The 27,223-nt window shown below is 39.6% G+C and overlaps 1 protein-coding gene across 7 annotated transcripts in view; it reads left to right on the top strand.

Annotated features, from left to right (window-relative positions):
* KLHL32 (kelch like family member 32) overlaps window positions 1-27,223 on the top strand; it is a 189,917-nt gene that overhangs the window by 45,728 nt on the left and 116,966 nt on the right. For 5 of the 7 annotated variants that reach the window (XM_065888687.1, XM_065888691.1, XM_065888686.1 and 2 more), the window contains exon 3: window positions 9,197-9,304. The exons of the other annotated variants lie outside the window; for them this stretch is intronic. In XM_065888687.1, coding sequence (XP_065744759.1) covers window positions 9,197-9,304 — 108 coding nt within the window. The remainder of the gene's footprint in view (window positions 1-9,196; window positions 9,305-27,223) is intronic. 7 annotated transcript variants of the gene reach the window in all.

Here is a 27,223-nt window from a genome sequence, read left to right as displayed (position 1 = left end):
CACGGGCCTCTCACTATCGCGGCCTCTCTTGTTGTGGAGCACAGGCTCCAGATGTGCAGGCTCAGTAGTTGTGGCTCACGGGCCTAGTTGCTCCGTGGCATGTGGGGTCTTCCCAGACCAGGGCTCGAACCCGTGTCCCCTGCATTGGCAGGCAGATACTCAACCACTGCACCGCCAGGGAAGCCTTGCCTTGACATTCTTTATGGCAAATTGAAAATCCTTAAAAGCTTTTACTTTTGATTCCATAGGAATGAGTCTGAGGGATTTGTGTCAGTAGCACCTCTGAGGTGGCCACATGAAGTTCCTCTTCAGGAAAGTATAAGAAGGAGTTGGACCAGAGAAAGTCAACCAAAGTAGTGAGGAAAAGGAAGGTGACATGATGGATTTGTCTGAAGGCTCCTACCACTGCCACCACCTAAGAACATGGGATGATTTACTCTTTTTTTTTTTGTGGTACGCGGGCCTCTCACTGTTCTGGCCTCTCCCGTTGCGGAGCATAGGCTCCGGACGCGCAGGCTCAACGGCCATGGCTCACGGGCCCAGCCGCTCCGTGGCATGTGGGATCTTCCCGGACCGGGGCACGAACCTGTGTCCCCTGCATCGGCAGGCGGACTCTCAACCACTGCGCCACCAGGGAAGCCCGATTTACTCTTTTAAAGGCCTTATTCTTGGGACTGTGGGTCTTTCTTTAAGCTGTAACCTCCCCTCCTTACCCCATGAATCTGGGGATCAGTCCTCGCTTGCTGGGATTTGGAGTCAGGTCTCCTGCCTGGACTGCAGAATTCTAGCATTGGCTTTGAGTGCTAACATTTTATGACTCAGAGAATTTGGAGTAGATGCTTTTTCCAATAGGGAGACTTAAGAGCTGTTATCGCATGTTGGAAAGACTATCAAGCAGAAAAGAGAGTGAATTTATTGACCCTCTACTAGGACCAAGAAGAGAAAGTTATCCAGAGAGTGATTCAATATTCTAAAGGCATTGTTAATACTTTGCATTCTCCAGTGAAGTATTGGGTGTCTCATCACTTCAAATATCCAGATAGGCAAGGAACGTTGCAGGGGTGGAGGACTGACTACAGCCGTGCCTCTCAGACTCTGACGTGCATGTGGATCACTAGGGGCTCGTGTTAAAATGCAGCTTCCCATCCAGTAGGTGTGGGTGGACATGAAATTCTGCGTTTCTAATAAGTTCCCTGGTGATGCCAATGCTGTTGACCCAGGGGCCACACTCTGAGCAGCGAGGGGTCAGTTATCTCTAAAGTACCTTCCAGTTTTAAAATTCCACTTACAGAAAAAAGCTAGAGTTTTATTCATGATACTTCAAACACACCCTGTGCATCTCTGATAAGCTGTGTAAGTGCCTCTTCTGTGTCTTAGAGAATTCTCCCAGATCGCCTATCGTATTTTACTTATTTTATTATTTTTAATTTATTTTTTATACAGCAAGTTCTTTTTTTTTTTGTGGCACGCGGGCCTGTCACTGCTGTGGCCTCTCCCGTTGTGGAGCACAGGCTCCGGACGCGCAGGCTCAGCGGCCATGGCTCACGGGACCAGCCGCTCGGCGGCATGTGGGATCTTCCCGGACCGGGGCATGAACACGTGTCCCCTGCATCGGCAGGCGGCCTCTCAACCACTGCGCCACCAGGGAAGCCCAGCAAGTTCTTATTAGTTATCTATATTATACATATTAGTGTATATATGTCAATCCCAATCTCCCAATTCATTCTGCCAGCTCCCCCCAGCTTTCCCCCCTTGGTGTCCATATACATCTGTGTGTCTGTTTCTTCCTTGCAAACCAGTTCATCTGTACCATTTTTCTAGATTCCACATATATGCGTTAATATACGATATTTGTTTTTCTCTTTCTGACTTACTTCACTCTGTAGAATCTATATCACATCTGCTTGGTCACTCCTTCACGCGAACCCCAAATTCTGCCTTAGGACAGATGTCAAAATGCAGGAAATCCAGGTTTGGTCTTAGTCATTGTGCCCTTAGTAGATTTTGAAAGGCAAGATAGTGCCACTGGCTGCCATATGAGGATAGACCAAAAGGTCTCTCCATTGGAAAGGTTCATCCAACAGTAGCTTATCAAGTATATTCAATAAGGAAAAGGAAAAGTGCTATCCCTAAATATCTGAAAGATATTTAAAGATAAAATAATGGATTTCTTTACATGGTGGGTAGTGAAGTATTGAAATCCCATACCCATGGGATATAACTATAGACTAGAAAGTAAGAGAAGCACCAGAGGAATGAGGGATCTGAGAGGGTGACCCAATGCTAAAGCCAGATGTGTGGGTGTCATTTTCCAGAGGACCTAACAGGTGATAAAGATAAATACCGTACGTGGATAACCTGATTTCGTGCTGGGCAACAGTTTCTGGCCTTCATATGTCCTGTCCCTTTAGCTAAGAAAAGAACAACTTGATTTGTGTCCTTTTTCCATTCCATTCCATACTCCCCCAGAAGACCTAAGTAGTTTGAAATATGGCCACATCTAGGAGGAGGAGAATTCTAAGGAGAAATAGGATAGACCATAATCACGCTGGTTTTGAAGGGCTCATTATCACTATGCAGTTAAATTTAAGAAGTAACTGTGCCAAGAGCGAAGCTGTGAAATACAGTTAGATTCTTTGAATAAACAGGCTACATATTTGAAGATGTTGGGAAAACCAAAATGTTTCACAGTTTTTAGCATATAAGGTAGATTTTTCTTTATATGGTTAAGGTGAGGGGAAACTGGTATTTCAGAAATATTAATTTTTATGCCTAATTATATTTATAGTAATATAACCTTACTGTTTTTATTTGTCATGACATTTTATTCTCTGAGAGTATTACTATATTGTTTGAGGGAGAATTAAAACAGCTATAAATGTATAGAGGAAAAATACCCTTCAATCAAGCATCCCCACTCTTTCAGGCCATTAAGCACCTCAAATGGATTGGATTGCTTTTGCATTTGTGAGATAAAAAAGGTAAATAGTCCAGTTCAACTGTGGTCAGGACCCTTTTCTCTTTAATGTCAGGGAAATGGGCTATTGTGGTTAATTGAACAGTCTCATTAACTGAGATTTACTACCTATTTTATACGTGAGGTATAACCAAAATGCAATAAAGGATAATCACCATTAACACTAAATTGAGCAAAATGTAATCTTTGTTAATTCAGAGGTTAGCTTATATCTCTGTAATGCCTCATGGCCATTGTAGACATCACTAATTATATAACATATAAAAGGCATAGGGGATCAGGCTGGATCTGCCACAATCATTGCAAGTTGCTCTTTTCAATAACTTCCTAAAACGTGTTTGTTTACTTTTACTTATCTCTCTCATAAAAGATAAGGGTTGAATGTGCCCCCAAACAATCCAGTTATTTCATCTGTAAAATCATTTGTGTTCCTAATCAAATGCGGATTCACGGTACATCTTGCCCATATCCAGTGCAACTCCAAAGCTATGTGTAGTTTACCAGGTAAAAAAGATCATATTTCACCACCTTTAAGAGCTTCACAAAGTCTGTCATCTGTCATTCTACTTACCTTGGAGGTTGTAGTAGAATTGCCATCGGTCAGTTTTGTGGCATAATATACCAACCTAAAATTGGTTGTAGCTCATCTTATGACTGCATGACAACTAATGTGACCCAAGGAAACTTAATTCATGTACTGTGATTTTAGGACTCAATTTGTGTCATTTCTGTATGAAGTACAGGAGGAGTGACACTATAAATCCACAACTCTCTCTGTGGTAGGCACTTAAAGTGGATTGCATCCTCACAAACTGGGTTTTCCATTAGAAAGATTTGTGGTGGTTGCAGTACATTATCAGCCAAAAGTAAGCTGTGATGACTGTAAATCTCAGCCTGGCCAAGGCTCTCCCAAAGACACAACAGTGTGAACCAAGGAGTTTCTGCAGTGTTTTCCTGTTTCTAAGCAGAACCCTCCCATGCTTTGGCAGAATGTTGTGGCTTAATAGAGGACATTGCCATATGTTCTTACTTTTTTCTAAATGTCTAGCTTTGAACTCATTTGGTAGATATTCTTTCTGCTTAACTTTCATTACTTTTTAATCCCAGTGTCTAAAACACCTTATATCCAGAAAATTCTTTCTTATGTCGAATTATTTTTGTTTATGACAAAAACAATTTGTACATTGCAGCTGAATTTTTAAAGAGTTTCTCAGTTCATTCATTCATTCATTCATTGACCTGTATTTATGGCATGCATGCAGTGCTAGTGTCTAGGGGCTCCATGGTGAAGAAGACAAATATGGTACTCACTTTCATGCATATTACAGTTTACCTTTTCAATAAGTTTGATGCTAAAAGATAGCACCCTTGGTCTTACCACCTTTTCTGCTACCAAAGGAGTCTCTGTCCTTCCCCATGGTCTCTAGCAGGTCTCCAGACATTGTTTCACAAGCTTAGGCAGCCTAGGCAGCTCGTGTTTCGCTGTGTCAAATGGCTGGGGTTCTTCCTCATTTTGGTGGTATCCAATGAGGCTTTTCCTAATTGAGGTACCTTCTAAGTTTATTAAACTTAAAAGACATTGACCTTGATTTACTAGCTCCCTTTTTATCTTTTAATTAACCAGTTTTTCTAATTTTTAAGAATTATATGTTAAATTTGTAACATTAAATTTCTAAGACTCTATGATATGATATCAGATTGGAAGTTAGGTGTTTTTAGAAATAGGGGTGATGGTTTCTCTGATGGTGTCAGTCCTTAAAGTAGGGTGTAGGGGTATGTGGTGAACGTGAAGTCCTGCAGCCAGACATAGGAATTTTGAGTGAAAATCGTCAATAGGAAAGTCTTAGAAAGGAATGGATTTGGTCAGAGGGTGGTGGCGGGGCTGGGGGTTTGTTTCTTAGCTCTCATTCCAGTTGGGATCAAAGGGAGACATGGGAGAGTAGGACAATCAGCCTGGATTATTAGAATAAGAATTTCTGTTTATTAAACACCTTCTATGTACCAGGTATTACTCTTGACATTAAGCATAATTGTATCTAAACCTCAAGACAACCCTGTGAGGTTGGTATGATCCCCATGTACAGGTAAAGGGCCTGAGGTTCAGAAAAGTTCACAGATTAGCCAAAGGTCACATGTTCAAGGTAAGTTGCCCACATGACAAAGTAGGTCATAGAACCAGGATTTGAATCATATGTGTCTTCCTCAGCAACCCTGAACATTAAAAATAAAACAAAGTTTCAAAAGACCGGTGTTAGAAATACACAGGTAACACATGTTCATGGTAATGATCCAAGTAATACTATATGTAAATGGTCTCTTCCTATCCTCTACAGTTCATACTCTATAACATAACCACAGTGACCAATTTGGTTTTGCTTTGTTGCTTATACAAACATGTACAAATATGTATGTACATTATTTAAGGGGTTGTATTCTTTCCCTAACTCTGCTAAGCCAGGTTTCAAGTTCAGTAGTTCACAAGTCTCTGGTTGAGGACAGATACCTGTTCTATGCCAGTTTTGCCATAGTTGCTTTTTTAAAAAAAATTTATTTTATAATGGACTTTAGTTGATTTACAATGTTGTGTTAGTTTCAGGTGTACAGCAAAGTGATTCAGTTATACATATATATATATATATATATATTCTTTTTCAAATTATTTTCACATTTATATTATTACAGAATATTGAGCAGAGTTCCCTGTGCTGTACAGTAGGTCCTTGTTGGTTATCTGTTTTAAATATAGTAGTGTGTACATGTCAATCCCAAAAGACCCTTATGAAAGCAGATTCAAAAAACTCCCTTGGCCGCGTGTTCTCTTATTTAACCTTTGCTCTCAGGAACTTTTTCCACTTCATTAACCCAGATAATTTTTTTGTGGTTTGAATCATTTCTGTCCTGCTCTGTATATGGGTTGATGGAGAGCAGCTGGTTACCATATCAGGTGTAATTACAACTTGGAAGACCTGAATAAAGAAGTTAATGTGGGGAATATTAAAAACTGAAACACTCATATAATAAAAAATGGACACTGAAAACTTCAAGCTGAAATTTCTTTCAGTTTCTTTTAAAAGCAGGTATACGAAATCTAGAATCAAATTTAGAATTAGACAGATTGAAAGTTTTTTGTGACCTGTGCTTTTTAATTTTGAAATTTCAGATCTTCTACAAATGCATAAGCAGAATCCACTTAACATTAAGTCAATTTCCTATTAGCATTTTTTATCTATAGCCATACTTGATTTAAAAAGCAAAACAAAGCAAAAACAAACAAACAAGACTCAGAACCGATACTTCTGATAAGTCAATCCTTTCAACCAGAGAATACATAAGAGAAACTTCATTCTATTTCATTGTTATTATAAAATATAAATTTTTCTAAGAGCTTGCCATGTATCAGGCACTGTATTTAGTACTTTATATGTAATATCATATAATCTTCCAAAAGTTCATGAAGTGGGTACAATCTTTAGCCCCATTTTTCAGATAAGAAAACTGAATCACAGAGAAGGTATGTGTTTTTCCTAGTCACTTGGCAGTGTTCAAACTCAGAATTGTTTGGTTACATGTTTGCTTCTAATCACTGTACTTCACTAAACCAAGGATTATGTAACTTCGAGTCTAGTGTTCTTAACCTTAACTGCCAGTGGCATCAGTGGGAAGTCAGATCAACTCACTAACCAAGTTGTCAAATTTACCATATTGGCCATTCACCTTTAACAGCTTCTAAAGGAATGTTAGATTTCATTTATTCATGATAAAGTGAATTTTTGAATTAAATATACTCTGAATGTCTGCTATTTAATATAGCAAATAGAATTGCATATGTTACATGTTACATACTCCCAGTGTCTTTAGGATACTTTGAATGTTATTTTTTAGTTTCTCAAATTATAAGCATTTAAAATATTCTTTACAAAATTTCTCAAATTTTGTATTTCTAACAGTTAAAAGGTTAACTAGAAGTTATAAAAGAGAATCTTATTCATTATGAAACTTACAACTCTACTGTGTGAGATAGAAATGAGGACCTCCAGAAAGAATAATGGACCATCAATTAAAACCACTTGTCCCATACATATTAATTTAAAATGTAAAGAATTTTGAGAATCAAAAATGAATTTATCAGAATAAAAAAATGCTAGAAGATGAATATTAATCCATTGGCAAAACAAAAAAATGACTTTTTAAAATTAAAAAGATTTGGTATGAACTTAAATCCTGTCACATAGAACAGTGAGGGTTGGTTGGTTTGTTCGTTTTGATTTTTGTTTTACTTCTAAGAAGTTAGCCAAACTGCAAAATCGGAAGAGACAATCCCTTCAAGACTTCTCTTATTCCTGACACCAATTGCAAGTTTGAGATTCCTAAAACTACTCTCATGTTCGGTAATTCGCTAGAAAGACTCACATTACTCACTGAAGGCTGTGTACTCACAGATCTGGCTTGTTACAGGGAAAGGATACAGATCATAATCAGCCAAGGGAAGAGACACAGAAGGTGGAGTCCAGAAGGGAACCAAATATGGGGCTTCTGGCCCTCTTCCGCCTGTGGAGTCATTGTGTTACCCCCTCCTGACCACGCTCTGTGACAGTAAGCACAGAGGACTGCCAAGCAGGGAAGCTCACTCGTTTTTGGTGTCCAGAGTTTTTATTGGTGCTCAGCCACAGACTGCCTATGTGGCTGACCTTTCATCTCCAGCCTCTCTTGGGGGTCAGACTAATACCTTTAGTGTCTTGTCCCTCTATTTTTTTTTTTAACATCTTTATTGGAGTACAATTGCTTTACAATGGTGTGTTAGTTTCTGCTTTATAACAAAGTGAATCAGTTATACATATACATATGTCCCCATATCTCTTCCCTCTTGCGTCTCCCTCCCTCCCACCCTCCCTATCCCACCCCTCTAGGTGGTCACAAAGCACCGAGCTGATCTCCCTGTGCTATGTGGCTGCTTCCCACTAGGTCACAGCTGATACAGTGTGGACCAAAGCTCCTGTCATAAATCATGTCGTTAGACTGTCAGTGGCCAAAGCCCCAGGAAACAGGGATGTTCCTATCAGGCAGGATATTCCAAAGGCCTAGATTACCTTCCAGAAACCAAGGGCAAAGGCCAGACCTCCCTTTGGGTAAGGTTAATTCTTCACTACATAGATGTACACTTTTCTAAATAGTGTATTTCATAATGAGTGACCCAAAATTGAATATTATCTCTATTACCTGTTAAGTCAAACTTGTTAAAGGTGTACAAATTAGTGTGGTTTCTTTATTTTGCGGGGGGGGAGCCCATTCATTTGTTTAACTTGGTAAGTTTTCAGTTTTTAAATTTTATTTCATTTTATTTTATTTATTTATTTTTGGCCACACTGCATGGCTTGCAGGATCTTAGTTCCCTGACCAGGGATTTAACCCGTACCCTCAGCAGTGAAAGCGTGGAGTCCTAACCACTGGACCACCAGGGAATTCCTGCATTTTTTAAATTTCAGCGTTTTCATTTGACAAACTGATTTTCAGTAAGTTGGCCATTTGGAGAATTGGTTTGGAGGCAAATTGAGTTTCACTGAATAACTTAGACAGTGGTTCTCAAATTCAGGTAAGCATCAGAGTCTCTCGGATGGCCCATTACAACCCAGATTGCTGGGTCCCACTCTGAATTTCTGATTGTGTAGGTCTGGGCTGGAGCTCCATAAATCTATACTCTATAGAGTTCCCAGGAGATACTGATGTTGCTGACCCAGGGGCCACACTTTGAGAACCACTGGAATAGAGGGTGTGATCTATGGCACATGAGAAGGATGAGATGCGTCCTTGAGGTGAGGCAGAAAAAAGGGCAGAGAAGTCAGGAGGCAAGGCACTACTTTCCATGTCTTATGGCAAGAATGTTCGGGACTGCTACCCATATCAGGTTAGCTGTGGGACGCCAGGATCGAGAGAATGAGTTAAGGGAGAGAGCCTCAACACAAGTCACCCCAGAGAACAGCTGTGGGATTCAGCGCCGCTCTGTGTGTGAGGTGTGCAGAGTCATCTGTGTGTTACTGTAACTATTTGGACAGCAAAGTGATTTGCAGGGGCTTGAGTGAAGGAAGTTTTGCAGAAGCATTTCAAAAACCAAAATCAGTCTTTAACTTGTAAAACTTTTTTCTTTCCTAGTTTCTCTAGGACTTTGTCTTGTTCTCTTGCTTTTTAAGTCCCGTAACTGTCTTCCTTTCTGTCCCATCTCAGGCCATGTTCAGTCTTTGTATGGTGGAAAGTGGTGCTGACGAGGTGAATTTACACGGTGTGACCAGCCTCGGCTTAAAGCAAGCTCTGGAATTTGCATACACAGGACAGGTATGGTACCATACGTCATCTGAGAGGCTTAACATTTTAAGTGCACCTAAACAGAGGAGATTATTCATGAGATTTAGGGATTTTTCTTGTTATTCACTTTGAGGTTAAAAAAAGTTTTACATCTACTTAAGGTTACAGCTAAAATAATGGAAAGGTAAGTAAAATAATTTGATCTTAAATATTTTAATCTTAGCTCAGTTGCTTGCTGGTGTAATTTTAAAATATCCTGAAGAATTATTATGTGGGAAAGAGTTTGGAAGATAACTTGAATTCTCGTTGTCATCACTGAAGCTCAGTGACTCAATCATGGCTTTACTGGCTTAAAAACAAGAACGCTCCCCGCCCCCCGCCCCCCAAAAAAGAATCTAAAGCTGTAAAGAGCTCCGTCTAGCATCTTGACACCCTGTCCTCTACATACATTTCAGGATCAGGGCCTCAAGTAATAGATTAGAATGTGATGGTTTGAAAGCCAAAGTTGCTCATCATTAAAATTGTTATAGGATTTATAGGAATCTTCAGAAAACATTCGTTTTCTTTCTTTTTTAAAATGAAAGAATAATAGTGACAACTAGTAGAATACAAAAGCCATGTCAGTGTATGACTATCATAGCAAATCAAAACAAAACTTCATAAAGACAATATAAATCCAAATCTGAAGCTTCACGGTTCATATCTAATTTCATGTTAGTGCAACAGTTATTAGAATACACAAAACCCTTCCTTTTAGAATTATTTTTTAACTGAAATATAACTGACATGTAACATTCTATTAGTTTTAGGTGTACAACACAGTGATTTGAAATATGTATATATTGCAAAATGATTGCTATAATAAGTTAACATCCATCCCCACATATAGCTACAAATTTTCTGTGTCATGAGGACTTTTAAGATCTACTGTCTTAGTGCCTTTCAAAAATACAATACAGTATTGTTAACTATAGTTGCCACGCTATACATTACATCCCCAAGACTTATTTATCTTATAACCGAAAGTTTGTACCTTTCAGTTGTAATATAAATAACTTCACCCTTCACCCATTTTGCCCACCCTTCTCACCCGCTATTTTCATTTGAGAACTACTCAACTACATCAAACCAGATACCGACTAGAGGTTTATCTTCTTTTATAGAGTTTTGTTCTTTAATTCCATTTCATCCAGCTTATGTTCAGTGTCTGCTGAGCTAAAATAAGGGTTTCTTCTCTTGGCAGGCTCACATCCTGGTGGGAGAGAGTTATATACATAATTCCATGTCCTCACTGTGATGGGAGGTATAATAGAAGCAGAATATAAGACATAGTGGGAGCAAAAAGGAGGGTGTGGTTAACTGGGGCGATCAGTGCAAATCTTTACAGAGAACGTGGTATTTGGGTCTTGAAGAATGTTGGGAGTTCACCTTTTTACTAAATTTTTTTATTTAGAGGCTTATTAAAGTGTATGATATTATCCATTCTCTTTTCTATAGCTGGTAGAGTTTGAGATATGTTTCATAGGATAACTGAGGTAACTCTGGCAGCTGAAATGAAAATAGTGATAGAAAGGAAAAAGTCATCCATCAAGTAGCAGGTACAAAGGAAAATAGAAGGGAGAGGGATCACAAATTCAGGGTCAGCCCAACCAAATATCATGCCTTAGGAAATTAACACAGACAGTTATTGTTCACAGAGTTGCCAAAACATATTCCTAGTGAGGTGAGTGAATAATGTGTTGTATGCTTTTTGGCTTACAGATGTGAAGAAAGACATCAGCTATAAATTGTGTCTCGTGTATATTTCTTTCTTTACACCTGAATTACAGCTATACCTGCATTTGCCCATCTCTAAAGTACGATTGATAACCTATAGCTCACACTTCACTGGTGTACAATGGGGATGCAATAGTAAATATTGCTTTTTGATAAAGCTACCCAAATAAGTAGTTTCTATACTTAGATGCATTAACAACGAAATGGTTTAAGCTTAGAGGCTATAGACTGCAAAGCGTGTTTAAATCACTGGTAAACAAAAGAGCACAAAAATTGCTGTGAACGCTGAGGTAAAACGCACACTCAGATATAAGTGGCTGCCTTATTGTTGGCCTTGATTGTTTTGTGGTTTCTTTCACAATGGCTAAGTTTACATGTATATATGTATAAACGTCTGTATATGTAAACATATATATATATATAAATTTATATATATGTTTCCTTTCCCTGAAAGTCTCCTTTGCCTCACCTGTTCATCTCTCCCCCTCTCCCCTTGACAACTGCTAACTGATCTTTTTACTGTCTCTATAGTTTTGCCTTTTTCAAAATGTCATATACTTGGAATCATGTAGTATGTAGACTTTTTCTGGCTTCTTTTACTTAGCAATATGCATTTAAGGTTCCTCCATGTCTTTTGTGACTTGATAGATCATTTTTATCGCTGAGTACCTTCTATTGTGTGGATATATGAAGGGCATCGTGGTTGCTTCCAGTTTTTGGTGATTATGGATAAAGTTGCTCTTAATGATATATACACACACACACACACACACACACACACACACACACATATATGTATATGTATATGAAGTGTCTGTGGCACAAAGGATCTATGAAACGTGAGCTGAAGATAGCATAACGGCATTAGGGGAGCTGACTTTCTGAAGGGTAAGGAGACGGCTTGGGAAGAAGGAAGAGGTTTGCAGAAAGACAGCCATATCCTATTGTCTGGGAGTCATATGCTCATATTTCACTTTTATGAGAAAAAGGAAACCAAATAAGAATACATTTTTATACACACACACACACACACACACACACTCACACATATATCCAATGTAAGTGCTTAAAAAAAAACTCTAGGGCAAGACGTAGAGTTGCATTTATTCTGCCCAGTGACCCACTCTTGACATGTGCCTCCACACAGGGGTGACAGCCCTGCAGCATATACAGCAGCAACTCATCTGTTCAGATTGTGCACAGAGGGGTAAAGAAGTGGGCTGGCATTTCATGGAGCACCCTCTGCAAGAACCGGGGCACTGCCCTAGGCACTTCACGTGTGCTGTGTAGCCTAATCTTCTAGACAGCTCTTAGGAATTCGGTGATCCTCTCTTAAAGATGACAGGCCCCGGAAGGTGCAGTGAATGACCAAGATCATTCTCCCAGGGCATGTCGACCCAGTGAGTCAAACCCAGTCCTCTTAATTTCAAATCCATTGTTTATTCTTAACCCCTTCTTAATGTTCTATGTCATTAAGAAAGGGTTAAGTCATATTTGTTATACTTTATTGAGGGAGGCAGGGAAGTGTTTGGACATTTTAGAGAGTGAACTCTTTTTTTTTTTTTTTTTTTTCCGATACGTGGGCCTCTCACTGCTGTGGCCTCTCCCGTTGCGGAGCACAGGCTCCGGACGCGCAGGCTCAGCGGCCATGGCTCACGGGCCCAGCTGCTCTGCGGCATGTGGGATCTTCCCGGACGGGGGCACGAACCTGTGTCCCCTGCATCGGCAGGTGGACTCTCAGCCACTGCGCCACCAGTGAAGCCCAAGAATGAACTCTTTTTGATGGTTCTCTCAACCTGGGTGCTCTTCCAACACTCAGTTCACGAAGGCTTCGAGTTGCTACACTTGTACTCTGTATGTGATTATCCTTTGCTGCAGAGTGAAAGTTGATACAGTCTTTCTTGGACGACATCCATGGCAGTTTGGTTTCTTAAACGCCAAAATGACTATAATAAATCTGTTTTCCCTTTGAGACGTGAACATAGATGATGGCAAAAAGTGGAATTGTGGTATACTTGGGAAATGCAAAAAAGCTTTCTCTTACTCTGAAAATGAAATTAACAGTAAGCAGAGTTTAGAATATGGAAACGTGGATAAAAGTGTAGTTCTTCAATTTCTTAATTGTTATTTACTATTGCAGACATTCGCTGATATATGGTCTTTAGCCTTGATATATATGTAGATTTGTAAAAATCAGAGTTAACATTGTATTTATCTACCTATAGATATTTCTGCTGACAGTTGATTATACCTTTAGTCTGTTGTAGTAAGCATAGTATAAAATGTCAAGTATTTTAAGTGTCTGAAAATGATTGCTGCTTTGGGAAAGAAATTGGAAGTATAGAGTAGGTGTGATGAATGAGTGCCACTGTGTAACAAGGTGTGTGTGTGTGTTCCTCCTACACACTGTTCTAAAGCATAGCCTTCTTAAAATTGGTCACAGATTCCATCCAGGAAATTTTAAAGAAAAATCAAATTTTCCTCCTAATGCTAATACATCCTCTGAAAATACAGGCACTTTTCTTTTCTTATCAAGGAACACACACATTCTGCCTTCGCACTAATTAGAGGCGTGCGCTTCCTGTGGGCACACACTGCTTGGGGTACAGCCTGAGCAGAGCCCCACATGCATTGCAGCCCTCGTGGGCGACCTTGCACAGCCCTGTGCAGTGGAACTGGCCGTGGAGGGCAGAGGAGCCAGGCTTCTCTGCAGGCCCTGTTCTGGGCTGGCTCTGGGAGCTGGGTTCAAAGCAGAGGGTAGGATGTAAACTGTCACTGGGCAGATCTGCCTTAGGGAGAAAAGGACAAAGTGAACCTAAGAAAACCAACTCTCACTTAACTCTGGTGAGCAAGAGGACCCTGTTACCACGGCCTCCCCAATCTCCTTGCTTTCCACCTCTGGCCAGGAATTCATTCGTGCTTCAGACCAGTCCTGAGTAGAAGAGACATGAAAAAGAAGGGGGAAAAAGGATTCTAATGGAGATGTTGCCTGAGGGGAGGAATCCCTGTCCAAACTGGACAAGAGGTCGGCCACCCAGGAGCAACAAGGGTTGCTGAGAAAACCAGACAGAGTGAGGAGCACTTAACAGCAAGACCCTTTCATAGAGAGAAGAGCCCTTCTCAAAAGGTGGAAGGACACATGCAATCCCAAAGGTCTTGGATATACCTCTAGGAATTTGAGTAGCTAAGGACCCCAAATGAAAGCAAATAGGACTGAGAACCACAATGAAGTTCACTGTTTCAGCGCTCTGGTTGCCATGATGTCGGGGAAGATAGGCTGTATGCCAAGTACTGTGCTATATGCCTTCATATAGTAGAGCAAGGGGTTCAAGACAGCTAGCTTCCTCTTACTTTCCTGAGAACTCTCCACCTGTTTTGTCCCTTGCAGTCTGATGGAGAGATTCCAGAAATGCAGTAAAGAGAGATATGCACTAAACGATAGTGAGATTTGTAGTCTCCTTTGAAATTTCCCAGGAGTACCCCTCCAGGTACTGAAAACCTTGTCAGCCATGAACCAGCTACATCATATCTGAACAGATAAAAAGGATTCTTTGGTATCTGTTTTTCCCCTGCTTTTCTCTTCATATCCAATAACTCCAGCCCTTGGTTCCTTAATATCATGGAAGAATCCATCTCTGTGGGGACACACATCCTAATTACCTTCCTCTGATGCAGAGAATGCTTTAGTACAGTCTTCACAAGGATATTTTGTGTAACTATTAATATTTTGAAGTCTTTGGAAATCTGGAAAAGTATGATACTCTGTGAAGTGAAAAATACTTTTTTTTTTAGGTATAACTCTGCTCATGCAATTGGGAATTGAAAAGTAAAAGAAATTGCCGCTTATCATACACCATGATCAAGTGGGATTTATCTCAGGGATGCAAGGATTCTTCAATGTATGCAAATCAATCAATGTGATACACCATATTAACAAATTGAAGGAGAAAAACCATATGATCATCTCAATAGATGCAGAAAAAGCTTTCGACAAAATTCAACACTGATTTATGATAAAAACTCTCCAGAAAGTGGGCATAGAGGGAACCTACCTCAACATCATAAAGGCCATATACGACAAACCCAGAGCAAATGGTGAAATCATTCTCAATGGTGAAAAACTGAAAGCATTTTCTCTAAGATCAGGAACAAGACAAGGATGTCCACTCTCGCCACTATTATTCAACATAGTTTTGGAAGTCCTAGCCATGGCAATCAGAGAAGAAAAAGAAATAAAAGGAATACAAATCAGAAAAAAAGAAGTAAAACTGTCACTATTTGCAGATGACATGATACTATACATAGATAATCCTAAAGATGCCACCAGAAAACTACTAGAGCTAATCAGTGAATTTGGTAAAGTAGCAGGATACAAAATTAATGCACAGAAATCTCTTGCATCCTATATACACTAATGATGAAAGATCAGAAAGAGAAATTAAGGAAACAATCCCATTCACCATTGCAACAAAAAGAATAAAATACCTAGGAATAAACCCTCCTAAGGTGGTAAAATCTGTACTCAGAAAACTATAAGACACTGATGAAAGACATAAAAAATGACACAAACAGATGGAGAGATATACCATGTTCTTGGATTGGAACAATCAATATTGTGAAAATGACTATACCACCCAAAGCAATCTACAGATTCAGTCCACAGAACTAGAACAAACAATCTTAAAATTTGTATGGAGACACAAAAGACCCTGAATAGCCAAAGCAATCTTGAAGGAAAAAAAATGGAGCTGGAGGAATCAGACTCCCTGACTTCAGACTGTACTACAGTAATCAAGACAATATGGTACGGGCACAAAAACAGAAATGTAGATCACTAGAACAGGATAGAAAGCCCAGAGATAAACCCAAGCACCCATGGTCAACTAATCTATGACAAAGGAGGCAAGGATATACAACGGAGAAAAGACCGTCTCTTCAATAAGTGGTGCTGGGAAAACTACAAAGCTACATGTAAAAGAATGAAATTAGAACACTCCCTAACACCATACACAAAAATAAACTGGATTAAAATGGATTAAAGACCTCAATGTAAGGCCAGATAGACACTATAAAACTCTTAGAGGAAAACATAGGAAGAACACTCTTCGACATAAATCACGGCAAGATCTTTTTTGATCCACCTCCTAGAGTAATGGAAATAAAACCAAAAATAAACAAATGGGACCTAATGAAACTTAAAAGCTTTTCACAGCACAGGAAACCAGAAGCAAGATGAAAAGACAGCCCTCAGAATGGGAGAAAATATTTGCAAACAAATCAATGGACAAAGGATTAATCTCCAAAATATATATACAGCTCATGCAGCTCAATATTAAAAAAACACAGGCTTCCCTGGTGGCGCAGTGGTTGAGGGTCCGCCTGCCGATGCAGGGGACACAGGTTCATGCCCCGGTCCGGGAGGATCCCACATGCCGCGGAGTGGCTGGGCCCGTGAGCCATGGCTGCTGAGCCTGCGCGTCCGGAGCCTGTGCTCCGCATCGGGAGATGCCACAACAGTGAGAGGCCCGCATACCGCAAAAAAAAAAAAAATTAAAAAAACAAACAACCCAATCCAAAAATGGGCAGAAGACCTAAATAGACATTTCTCCAAAGAAGACATACAGATGGTCAAGAGGCACGTGAAAAGCTGCTCAGCATCACTAATTATTAGGGAAATGCAGATCAAAACCACAATGAGGTATCACCTCACACCAGTTAGAATGGGCATCATCAGAAAATCTACAAACAACAAATGGTGGAGAGGTTGTGGAGAAAAGGGAACCTTCTTGCACTGTTGGTGGGAATGTAAATTGATATAGCCACTATGGAGAACAGTATGGAGGTTCCTTAAAAAACTAAAAAATAGAATTACCATATGACCCAGCAATCCCACTACTGGGCATATACCCAGCGGAAACCATAATCCAAAAAGACATGTGCACCCCAGTGTTCTTTGCAGCACTATTTACAATAGCCAGGTCATGGAAGCAACCTAAATGCCTATCGACAGATGAATGGATAAAGAAGTTGTGGCACATATATACAATGGAATATTACTCAGCTTTAAAAAGGAACGAAACTGGGTCATTTGTAGAGACGTGGATGGACCTAGAGACTGTCATACAGAGTGAAGTAAGTCAGAAAGAGAAAAACAAATATTGTATATTAACGCATATATATGGAATTTAGAAAAATGGTACAGATGAACCTGTTTGCAATGCAGAAATAGAGACACAGATGTAGAGAACAAATGTATGGACACTAAGGGGGGTAAGGAGGGGTGGGATGATTTGGGAGATTGGGATTGACATATATACACTAATATGTATAAAATGATAACTAATAAGAGCCTGCTGTATAAAAAATAAAAATTAAAATTAAAAAAAAAAATAAATTTCCCCTTAATTTTCATGCTCTTTTATAGTAAAGGTTTTCCTCCTGATTCTCATTTGATTCCCTAATGTATTCACATGACTTTTTTTATAGCCCTAGTAAGGCAGACACTGTAGCATTAGATTTTGATGATCACTGAAACTGTTTATTCTCTACAACTAGAATACTTTTCTCCAGAGACCAGCATCAGGCCTGGCAGCAGAGTCACAGGAGTCTTACTTGAAACTGCCTTCTCATAAACCCATCCCTTCAGGGATAGATGTGTCACTCACTTTACATGAGAAAATGTCCCCATCAGATTTACTTATAAACATAGCCTGGTTGAACTAAATGGTAGCACATGGAAGAAACCTGGGAGGTATTTTTCTTAAATGCTTCTCTTGGGAGCAGCATTAAGACCATTCATGTGGTTTAAATATTTTAGCTGCAGAATCCTTTCTTCACCTGGCAGTACCTACGGAAGCCTGGCAAGTAAGAGGCCCCTGAGGCGCCCGCCCTGTGCCCCAGGCTCCAGAGCACACAGTCTAAAATCCACATTCCAAGGAAGAATATTTTGAATTGTGCAGAAAGTGATTATTTTCTTCTTACGTTAATTCTTGTCAGAGCTGTGCCAGAGTCCGTAACTGGATTGTTGACATAGAAAGTGTGAGAAGAGTGAAATGAAGGGAAAAAGTTTGAACTCCATCAGTGAGTTTTCACTTTCTTGAATCTTTTGAAACTGTAGTATTGCCTTCGGAGGGAGTTTCTCTTTTATCAGTGGATTATTGAAACAAACAAGCAAGCAGATATGTCTGTTTATTGTTATGGGGTGAAGATGTTACAGGTTCCCATGCATCGTTTCCTGGAAAGTGTCAAACTTGACAGATAAGAACCAGATGCCAAATGAAATTTTTATGGCATCTCAAGATGTCAAGTAAAATGATAAATCCTTGTCATGGTTTGGTGGCCCAAAGTGGTAAGGACAGGTTGGAGACTTAAACGTTTATTGTGAAAAACTGAGAAGTGAGATTTTAAAAGTCCGGATCCTGACTGATCCCTAGAAACTTACTTTTCTCAGCTGAAGACCCAAGAACAATGCCACTGGACCCGAAGCCTGTCTGTTCCTCATGGAGAGCAGAGATTCAGGCAAAGTGAAGTCATACGAGAGGCCCCCTACCTGTAAAGCAGGGTCAGTTCTGACATTCTGTACCTCGTGCCAGCCAGTTCTCCCTCATGAAATCCGTGTGTGCTGTCTTCTCAGAAAGGACTCAGGGTACAGTTTGTACTGCAGGCATTACAAAGCTATCTGCTCAGCATAACAATCTCTAAAACGTCTCTGTGTGAGGACGTATAACTGTGGCCACACTTCTGTGGTCAGCTTTCCCATTTGGTATAAAACTGATACCTTGATTTAAAAAAAAAAAGTGTTTCCTGGCTTTTCCTTAATAATTTGCAAGTTTGGGGTTTCTTAGTTGTCTGATAGTCACTCTGCAGAAACAGAACGGCCCTCTCACCCACCCAACGTTTGACTCAGATATTGAGATTGATAACACCACACGTGCACCAAGAAGATAGGAAAGGGTTTAGTACTCACATAGTGAGGTTTTCTGGGGATAAAAGGGTGGACCCCAGTAGGTCCAAAAATGACTTCAGAGAACAGTTAGGGGTGGTTGATTGGCTTCGGTGTTTATTATGGTTGCGGGGTGGGGCTGGAGCGTTGTCCACGCGGGCGGGGGCTTGTGTGGTTTGAGCTTCCACCAGCATCAAGGGAGAGAGGACTCAGACTTTCTTGTATCTTTTCTTCCAGGTGTGGGGCAAGCAGGGAAGAGGGAGTGGTGGGGCTTGAGAGCTGTCAGCAGTCACACATCAAAAATGGAGTCAGACTCCAGTGCGTTAGTCTAGCATGTTGCTTGAGTCATAGCCCACATTTCAAGCACAGACATTTTCCTTTGGCACACTGTGAAACTCAGTCACTTATTGAAAACAAGATGTGTTTGAACAATATGCTTTACAGCATTTATAACCTTTCTTGGCATCAGTTGTGTGCTGAGGAACCCACTGTGGGCCAAGGTGCTTGAGCTCATGCGTACAGAACACTGTGGTAATAGATGACAAGGACGAGTGTGGCCCCTCTCTGGTTTAACCTTGTCTTTGTTCTATAAAACTCCATTTAAATGATCTGGATTTGTTGCCCTTGGGTCCTCCTCTCTCCTTCCCACACTTTCTACCTCCCACCTCCACCCTACTGCCAGGACAGGGAATTGAAAGAGAAGTATTCCCTGTATGCTCTTGTTAATGGTTTTATTGTCATAAGTGGGGCAAGAAACAATCACTTCTTTTCTAGGTGATGTCCTCCAAAGTAGAAACAGATAATATACAGCAATTCAAGATAGTAGGTCCACCCCACTAAGCTAACTCAGGGTGTATTTTGCATTTCTGTGCATTTGTGTCCCTTTGTTTTGGCAGAAAGTTCCATTGCTAGATGTTTTTTATTTTATCCTGTCCATCTGAGTTTTTCCTTTGCTATGGTGGATGGGCAGCAACTCCTGTTTGGAATATTTCTAATCAGACATCATTACAATTGTGTTCTTTCTTGATCATTGGAGTTTCTAAGGGTTGGCTGTGCTCAGAATCATTCCCTAAGGAAATTCTGACCCTTCCTTTAGGTGTTCCATCAAATCATCTCTGAGTGGAGGGAGGTTAACAGTTTATTTAGTAGAGAATCTTGATTAGCTCCTTAGTTTTCGTAAGAGAATGTCAGCCTATTGATGGCTTTTTAAAGGACGTGAACTTTTCCCCTTATTTAGCAAAAGAGAATGATTGCACGCCAGCCTCAGCCTGTTTGCTAGAAAACTCTCATTAAAAGTTCATTGGGAGGGCTTCTCTGGTGGCGCAGTGGTTGAGAGTCCGCCTGCTGATGCAGGGGACACGGGTTCGTGTCCCGGTCCGGGAAGATCCCACATGCCGCGGAGCGGCTGTTCCCGTGAGCCATGGCCGCTGAGCCTGTGCGTCCGGAGCCTGTGCTCCGCAACGGGAGAGGCCACAGCGGTGAGAGGCCTGCGTACCGCAAAAAAAAAAAAAAAAAAAAAAGTTCATTGGGAGAAATTATACACATAATAGATTCCCAGAAGATGTGCAGTCTGTCCATCTGGCTTGGTGGTTCTCAACCTCATCTGTCAGGCCTTAGTATAAAAAGGCCACCTTTACTACTATCCTGAAATGAAATTCCTAATAATGTAACTTACCCACACAAATTACTCTGAACATTAATAAGAATGTCTTAACCATATATAAAGAAGACACAGAAGGAAAGAGGGTATGATGAAAATCATACGTATTTCAGTATGTACATGCTGGAGCAGAACTTTTCAGAAGAGAGAATGAAATAGTTGCCTGTCTACAGCTATAGGGAGAATCATCATGCTGGGACAGCTGCATACAGATGCAGAATGACACAGGGGTGTTTTGCTGATAACTGAGATATCACAAGGGTATGCCCTAGGCGACATGATTTTCTAAAAGAGTGAGCAACTCTTAGTAAAATTCCGTACGAAACAAAACAGTTGTCTTCTTTTGGTTTCTATTGTGTTAGCATTCTTGGAAAATTCAGTGTATCTTGACACAAAACAAACAAAAAATTTTGTTTATATGTAAAACAGTTAGATTCTAGACTGAGTTTTATAAACAAGTTTTTCACTTATGTACATCAGGGCACTCAGATATACAGGATTTAGGGCAGTTCTTTGCAGTTGGTGGCTGTCCTGTACATTGCCTGGCCACTGCCCAGCAAAGGCCAGTAGTGTCCCCCTGTCCTGGGGCAACCAAAAATACCTGCATGCGTTTCTAAATTGCTCCCTGAAAGGTTGTCCTGTCTCCATTAAAAACCACTGCTCATCTACTCTAAGTCTTATACCTGGATCAAGGTATCAAGGGAGAAAATCAGAAAAGTGAATGTCTGAATTTTGAAGAATCTCTTTATTAACTTTTACTTTTTATGCAAAGTTTATAAAATACACGTACAACGGTATTACAAGTATCACCAGGTAAGTCATTAAGTGTTAGTCTTAATTTCTGCAGGAAAATTTCCATTAGATCTCAGGGCCTAGAGAAGCTAGAGTTCATTTTGGTATTTTCATCTTTTGTTAGGCTGCATTTCCTTTTTAGTTTTGATGCTAGGAAGCTTAGAGCTATATTTGCAGCCCACTTTTAATAGTTATGAGGATATATATACATAATATATCTCCTCTCCTGACCTCGTATCACTTTTTGTTTCCTATTTTCTCCTTGCTTGAGTTATGTTTCTAATTTTTAAATGCTTGCATTGATGCCTCAGAGCCTTCTGAAAATGAGTATATGTAAATAAATAAAGTGAGTAAAAATATTTGGGAGCTCTATCTGAAAGTTTTGGTACATTAATGTTATTTGTAGGCATGAAAAAAGTGGTGCTACACCCCATTAGTTCTGCCTGCAAAAATGAGTGTCTGCAGAATCCCAAATTGTTCCATAAATAAGCCATTCTACTTGCTTCCTAAAGTTTTTCCACCCTTATTTTCAGAACTAAAATTAAGAAGCATGCAAATTTTATAAATTACTATTTTTTCATCTTTTGAAAATGAAAAAATCACCCAAATGTTTATACAAACATAAAGAAGAATGAAAGTGAAAAGCCATATTCACCCAAATTCTCACTTACTTACACATTATATGTTATCTTTCTTTTTTTTCCTGGCCTTTGCCCATCTCCTGAGTAATTTAATATAGATTTTTTGTGATTATAACTTACTTTAATGTCTTTTCTGGAAATAGATAAAAGTATATTTATCCATAAATGGATAGTATATAAACAATGCTGCCTTATTATATAATACAGTTTTTTAAAAAATTTGGATTATTTTAAATAAATTCATGGGCCTGGAATTACTTGATCAAGAGGAAGAACATATTTTTTGTGAGATTGCCTTCTGGAGGAGTTTTGCAAGAGCTGCTATTGGACAATGAACTTTATAAATTTCTTTCCTTAAAAAAGAATTCTTGAGCCCTCTGCTGGAAACGTTTAGTATTTCTATGGAGTAGTAATATATGGGCGTTTTACAATTCTAAATGTAAGATTTTTTTAAAACGAAAACAACCTGATAGCAAAAATATATGGCCTTTGTGGTTAATTTCAAGATAAAAGCATAAGTAGCCAAACAAAACTTTTGAGAAGATTTATACTGCAAGTCGATATTCCATTTGAGTAGAATAATGATGCTAATATTCAAATGAAGGGCTAATTCAAAGGCACTGAATGTCCTAAGTTAATTTGTGAATATTTTATCTCCTTTGTATACTTCATAAAAACCATCCATTTGTAGTTTGTTCTCAAGTTGAGATCCATTAATTCATCAGGTAGTTAATGAGCACCTACTATGTGTTAAGGACTCACTAGATGTTAGGGCTGCATTGATGGAAATCACGCAGTGAATGCTTTCTCAGAGTGGCTTGAAGAGTGAACGGAAATGCCAGGTCAACACACCATTGCATTTATTGGAAATGGATTACCAGGGGCCTGAATTGTTTGTGTGTGGAGCATGGTGAAGCATCTGAGGACGTTCAGTGCTCCAAAAGGTACACTAGTTCAGATAGGAGAAAGAGCAATTGAGCTGTAATACTTCATAGAGTACTACCTGCATTTTACTTTGCAGGGATATACGGTAATTGAATAGATGTAGCTCTTGAAAAACTGATTATAGCCATGCATCCTTGTGTTAGCATATATCTGTCAGGGTAGAAATGGTTTGGCACAGCCCAAAGAGTATAGGCACTGACCTTAGAGGCAACCAAGCTTGATTCCAGCCTGTGGCAGCTTTGGAGACCTGTTGATTAAATTCCACTATAAGTATCAACTCTGCTAGTTGTTGCTGGGAAAAGTTACTGTTATCACTTCAAATCCATGATTCCCAAATCTCAGATGGATGCGCATCCTAGCCAGGCAGTGCTAATCTGTTTCCGTAGAAATTTGCTTTCCTCCTCTCCCTGATAAATTTTTCATTTCTTCTCCTCTTTTCAAACCCTTCCCCTCTCATTACCCTACCTCTGGTCAAATACCGCAAGGGAGACTCACCTTCCACTGAGAAAATAGATACAGACAGGAAGATCTTCATCTTTTCACCATCGAATCTCCAAACCTCCATGTTTCTGTGCGCTTACTTTGTTGGAAGAAGTAACCTTGCTTTGTCAAAGGTTAATCTCTCCCCTGAAGCTCTGGATCCTACTCCCTCTTTTCCCCTCAGACATCACTCCTGAATCTTCATTTCTGTCTCTTCTATCATCAGTTTCTCCTTCTCCACTGGAACATTCCCACCAGTATGTAAACATGCTTTATTGTTCTCTCAGAATCCTTTTCTTGTTCTTCTATTCTTCTTCAGCTACCATTTATTCCTCTACTTTTCCTTCGCAGCAGAACTTATGAAAAGAGTTGTGTAAACTTACTCACTTTTCCTCATTTTTTACTCTTCCACTCATCAAGTCTGGAGACTTCCATCTTCAGCATTCCACTGAAACTGTCCTTGACAGTCACAGATATTGTGAAACCAATTGAATGACATCCTTGTGACCTCTCAGCTGCATTCAACACAGTCAACCTGCCTCTCCATCGAAGCCTTTTCTCTCTTGGCTTTTGTGACACCACACTCTGTGGGTTCTTATTCTGTGCCCCCCAGCTCCCCTCCCCATCATTCCTTTCCAGATGTCTTTGCTTGCTCCTCCCTCTGTAGGCTCTGAATTCCTCAGGTGTCAGGACCCTTCTGTTTAGTCTAACCAGCTTCCTGGATAGGGTCATCCAGACCCATGTTATATGGTACAACCTTATGCTGTTGACTGCCAGCCCCCGTCTACACTCCAGACTAGGGATCAGCAAACTTTTTCTGTGAAGGGTCAGATAGCAAATAATTTAGGCTTTGCAGGCCATATACAGCTCTGTTGCAACTACTCAACTCTGCTGTTGTAGCATGAAAACAGCCAGAGACAAATATGTAAATGAATGAGCATGGCTATGTTCAAATAAAACTTTATTATGGATACAGAAATTTGAATTTCATATTTTTTTACATATCACAGTATATTATTCATCATTTGGGTTTTTCCCAACTATTAAAAAAAGATTAAAACCTTTCTTAGACATTAGCACCCAAAAATGAAATACTTAGGAATAAATCTAGCAAAATATGGACAAGATCTATATGAGGAAAATTACAAAACTCTGATAGAAGAAATCAAAGAACTAAATAAATGGAAAGATAGTCCACATTTATGGATAGGAAGACTCAATACTGTTAACATCAATATGTCAGTCTTTCCTACTTGATCTGTAGATTCAGTGCCATCCTAATCATAATTCCAGTAAGTTATTCTGTGAATATTGACAAACTGTTCCTAACATTTCTATGGAGAGAGGTAAAGGACCTTGAAGAGCCAACACAGTACTGAAGAAGAATAAGGTTGGAGGACTGACATTACCTGACCTCAAGAGTTACTATAAAGCTACAGTAATCAAGACAGTGTGGTATTATCTGGAAAGAATAGACAAATAGATCAATGGAACAGAATAGAGAGCCCAGAAATAGACCTACATAGATATACTCAACTGATTTTTGACAAAAGAGCAAAGGCAATGCAATGGAGCAAAAATAGTCTTTTCAACAAATGGTGCTGGAACAGCCGAACATCCACATGCAAAAAAAAAAATGAGTCTAAACATAGACCTTACACCCTAAACAAAAATTAACTCAAAATGGGATCACAGACCTAAATGTAAAATGCAAAACTATAAAGCTTTTAGAAGATAACATGAGAACACTTAGATGACTTTGGATATGGTGATGACTTCTTAGATACAACACCAGAGGCATGACTCATGAAAAAAATAATTGATAAGGTGAATTTCATTCATATTAAAAACTGCTCTGCAAAAGTCAATATCGAGAGAATGGGAATCAAGCCACAGATTGGGAGAAAATATTCACAAAAGACACAGCTTACAAAACTGAGCATATTCTGACCATATAATCTAGCAATCATGCTCCTTGGTATTTACCCAAAGGGGTTGAAAACTTAACATTCACACAAAGTAGGCAAATGGATAAACTGTGATAAACAATGGAATAGGATTCAGCACTAAAAAGAAATGACCTATCAAGCCATGAAAAGACATGGAGGAACCTTAAATGCATATCACTAAGTGAAAGAAGCCAACCTGAAAAGGATACATACTTTGGGATTCCAACTACATGACATCTTGGAAAAAGCAAAACTATGGAGACAGTAAAAAAGATCAGTGGTTGTTAGGGGCTTGGGAGAGGAAGGGATGAATAGGCAGAGCACAGAGGATGTTTAGGGCAGTGAGAATACTCAGTATGCTACTGTAATGGTGGGTACATGTTGTTATACATTCATCCATACCCAACACCAGGATTAAACCCTAATGTAAACTGTGGCCTTCAGGTGATAATAATGTGTTAATATAGGTTCACCGATTGTAACAAGTGTACCACTCTGGAGGGAAACATTAATAATGGGGGAGGTTATGCATGTGTAGGGGAAGGAGGTATGTGGGACTCTATACCTTCTGCTCCATTTGTTGTGGACCTAAGAGTGCTCTAAGAGATCAAGTTTATTAATGAAAAATTTAAATTTAAATTTAAAAAATGCAAGTAAAAATTTTATCTTAAACCATTCTTAGCTCACAGGCCACACAAGAATATGTGGAAGGAAACTTTGATCTGCTACTTATAGTTTGCCAACTAGACTCGTATATTTTTGTCTACTTGATATCTCTATTTGGATGACTAATAGCCATCCAATAAGCCACAAACTTAACATATCCCCGAAATGGAACTCTTGATCTTCCCTCCAAACCTGTTTCTTCCTTTGTTTTAGTCTTGTCAGTTGATGGCACCACAGTCTACCCGGTTGGCCAAAACCTAGACTCTAAGTGCCATAAGATGAGGAAACTTGTCTTCTTTATGGTCATATCCGTAGTGCCTAGAAAGGTGCCTAGAGCACTGTAGCACTGAGAAAAGATTTGCTGTTTGAATGGGTGAATTTCTCTGCCTTCAGTTTCTTCATTTTCCATGTGGGGTTAATATTTACCTTGCAGGAGTGAGGAGTGGGGAAGAGTATAAGAAGGAGAGATAACATGTATGACATTACCTCACATGGTACCTGGTACATAGTAGGCAATGTGTGAACACTAGAAATGGGGTCATTATTTGCGAAGTAGGTTTATTTTTTCATGGAATTAACAACAACAATAATAACAATAGCAGCTACAGTTTTTTACCGTGTGAAACACGCCAGGCATTATTCTAAAAATTTTACCAGGATTATCTCATTTTATCTTTATGAAGACTTTAAGAAAATAGATAGTAGTCATCTCTCATTTTTTTATACGATGATGCTAAAAACATACGTGTCAGTGACTTGCCCACATTCCTACAGTGGCCCCTAGAGCCATACTTTTACCTCCACTCCTTATAAAGCAAATGCAAGGAATTCTCCAAATGAACCTGGAATTGGATATTAATGATGTATTTTTTCATGAAAAAAATTATTCTACAGCTTCCTTCAATGAAATGAGGCATCCCTAGCCAAGTGCTCCTACAGTATCCTGTGTCCACGCTATCTTAGCATGGATTACACCACAGCATACTGATTCCTTTTGGCTCTTTGCTTCTGCCTCTACTCAAGCACCCAGCAGTGACACAGTAGTAGCCAACTACAAATGAACATTGGCACCAGCCCTATTCATTCTTCTGGAGGCCA

The sequence above is a fragment of the Phocoena phocoena genome, chromosome 12 (genome assembly GCF_963924675.1).
Source record: "Phocoena phocoena chromosome 12, mPhoPho1.1, whole genome shotgun sequence".
Lineage (NCBI taxonomy): Eukaryota > Metazoa > Chordata > Mammalia > Artiodactyla > Phocoenidae > Phocoena > Phocoena phocoena.
Note: the sequence above shows the minus strand (reverse complement) of the source record. Positions and strands in the feature narration are given on the sequence as shown.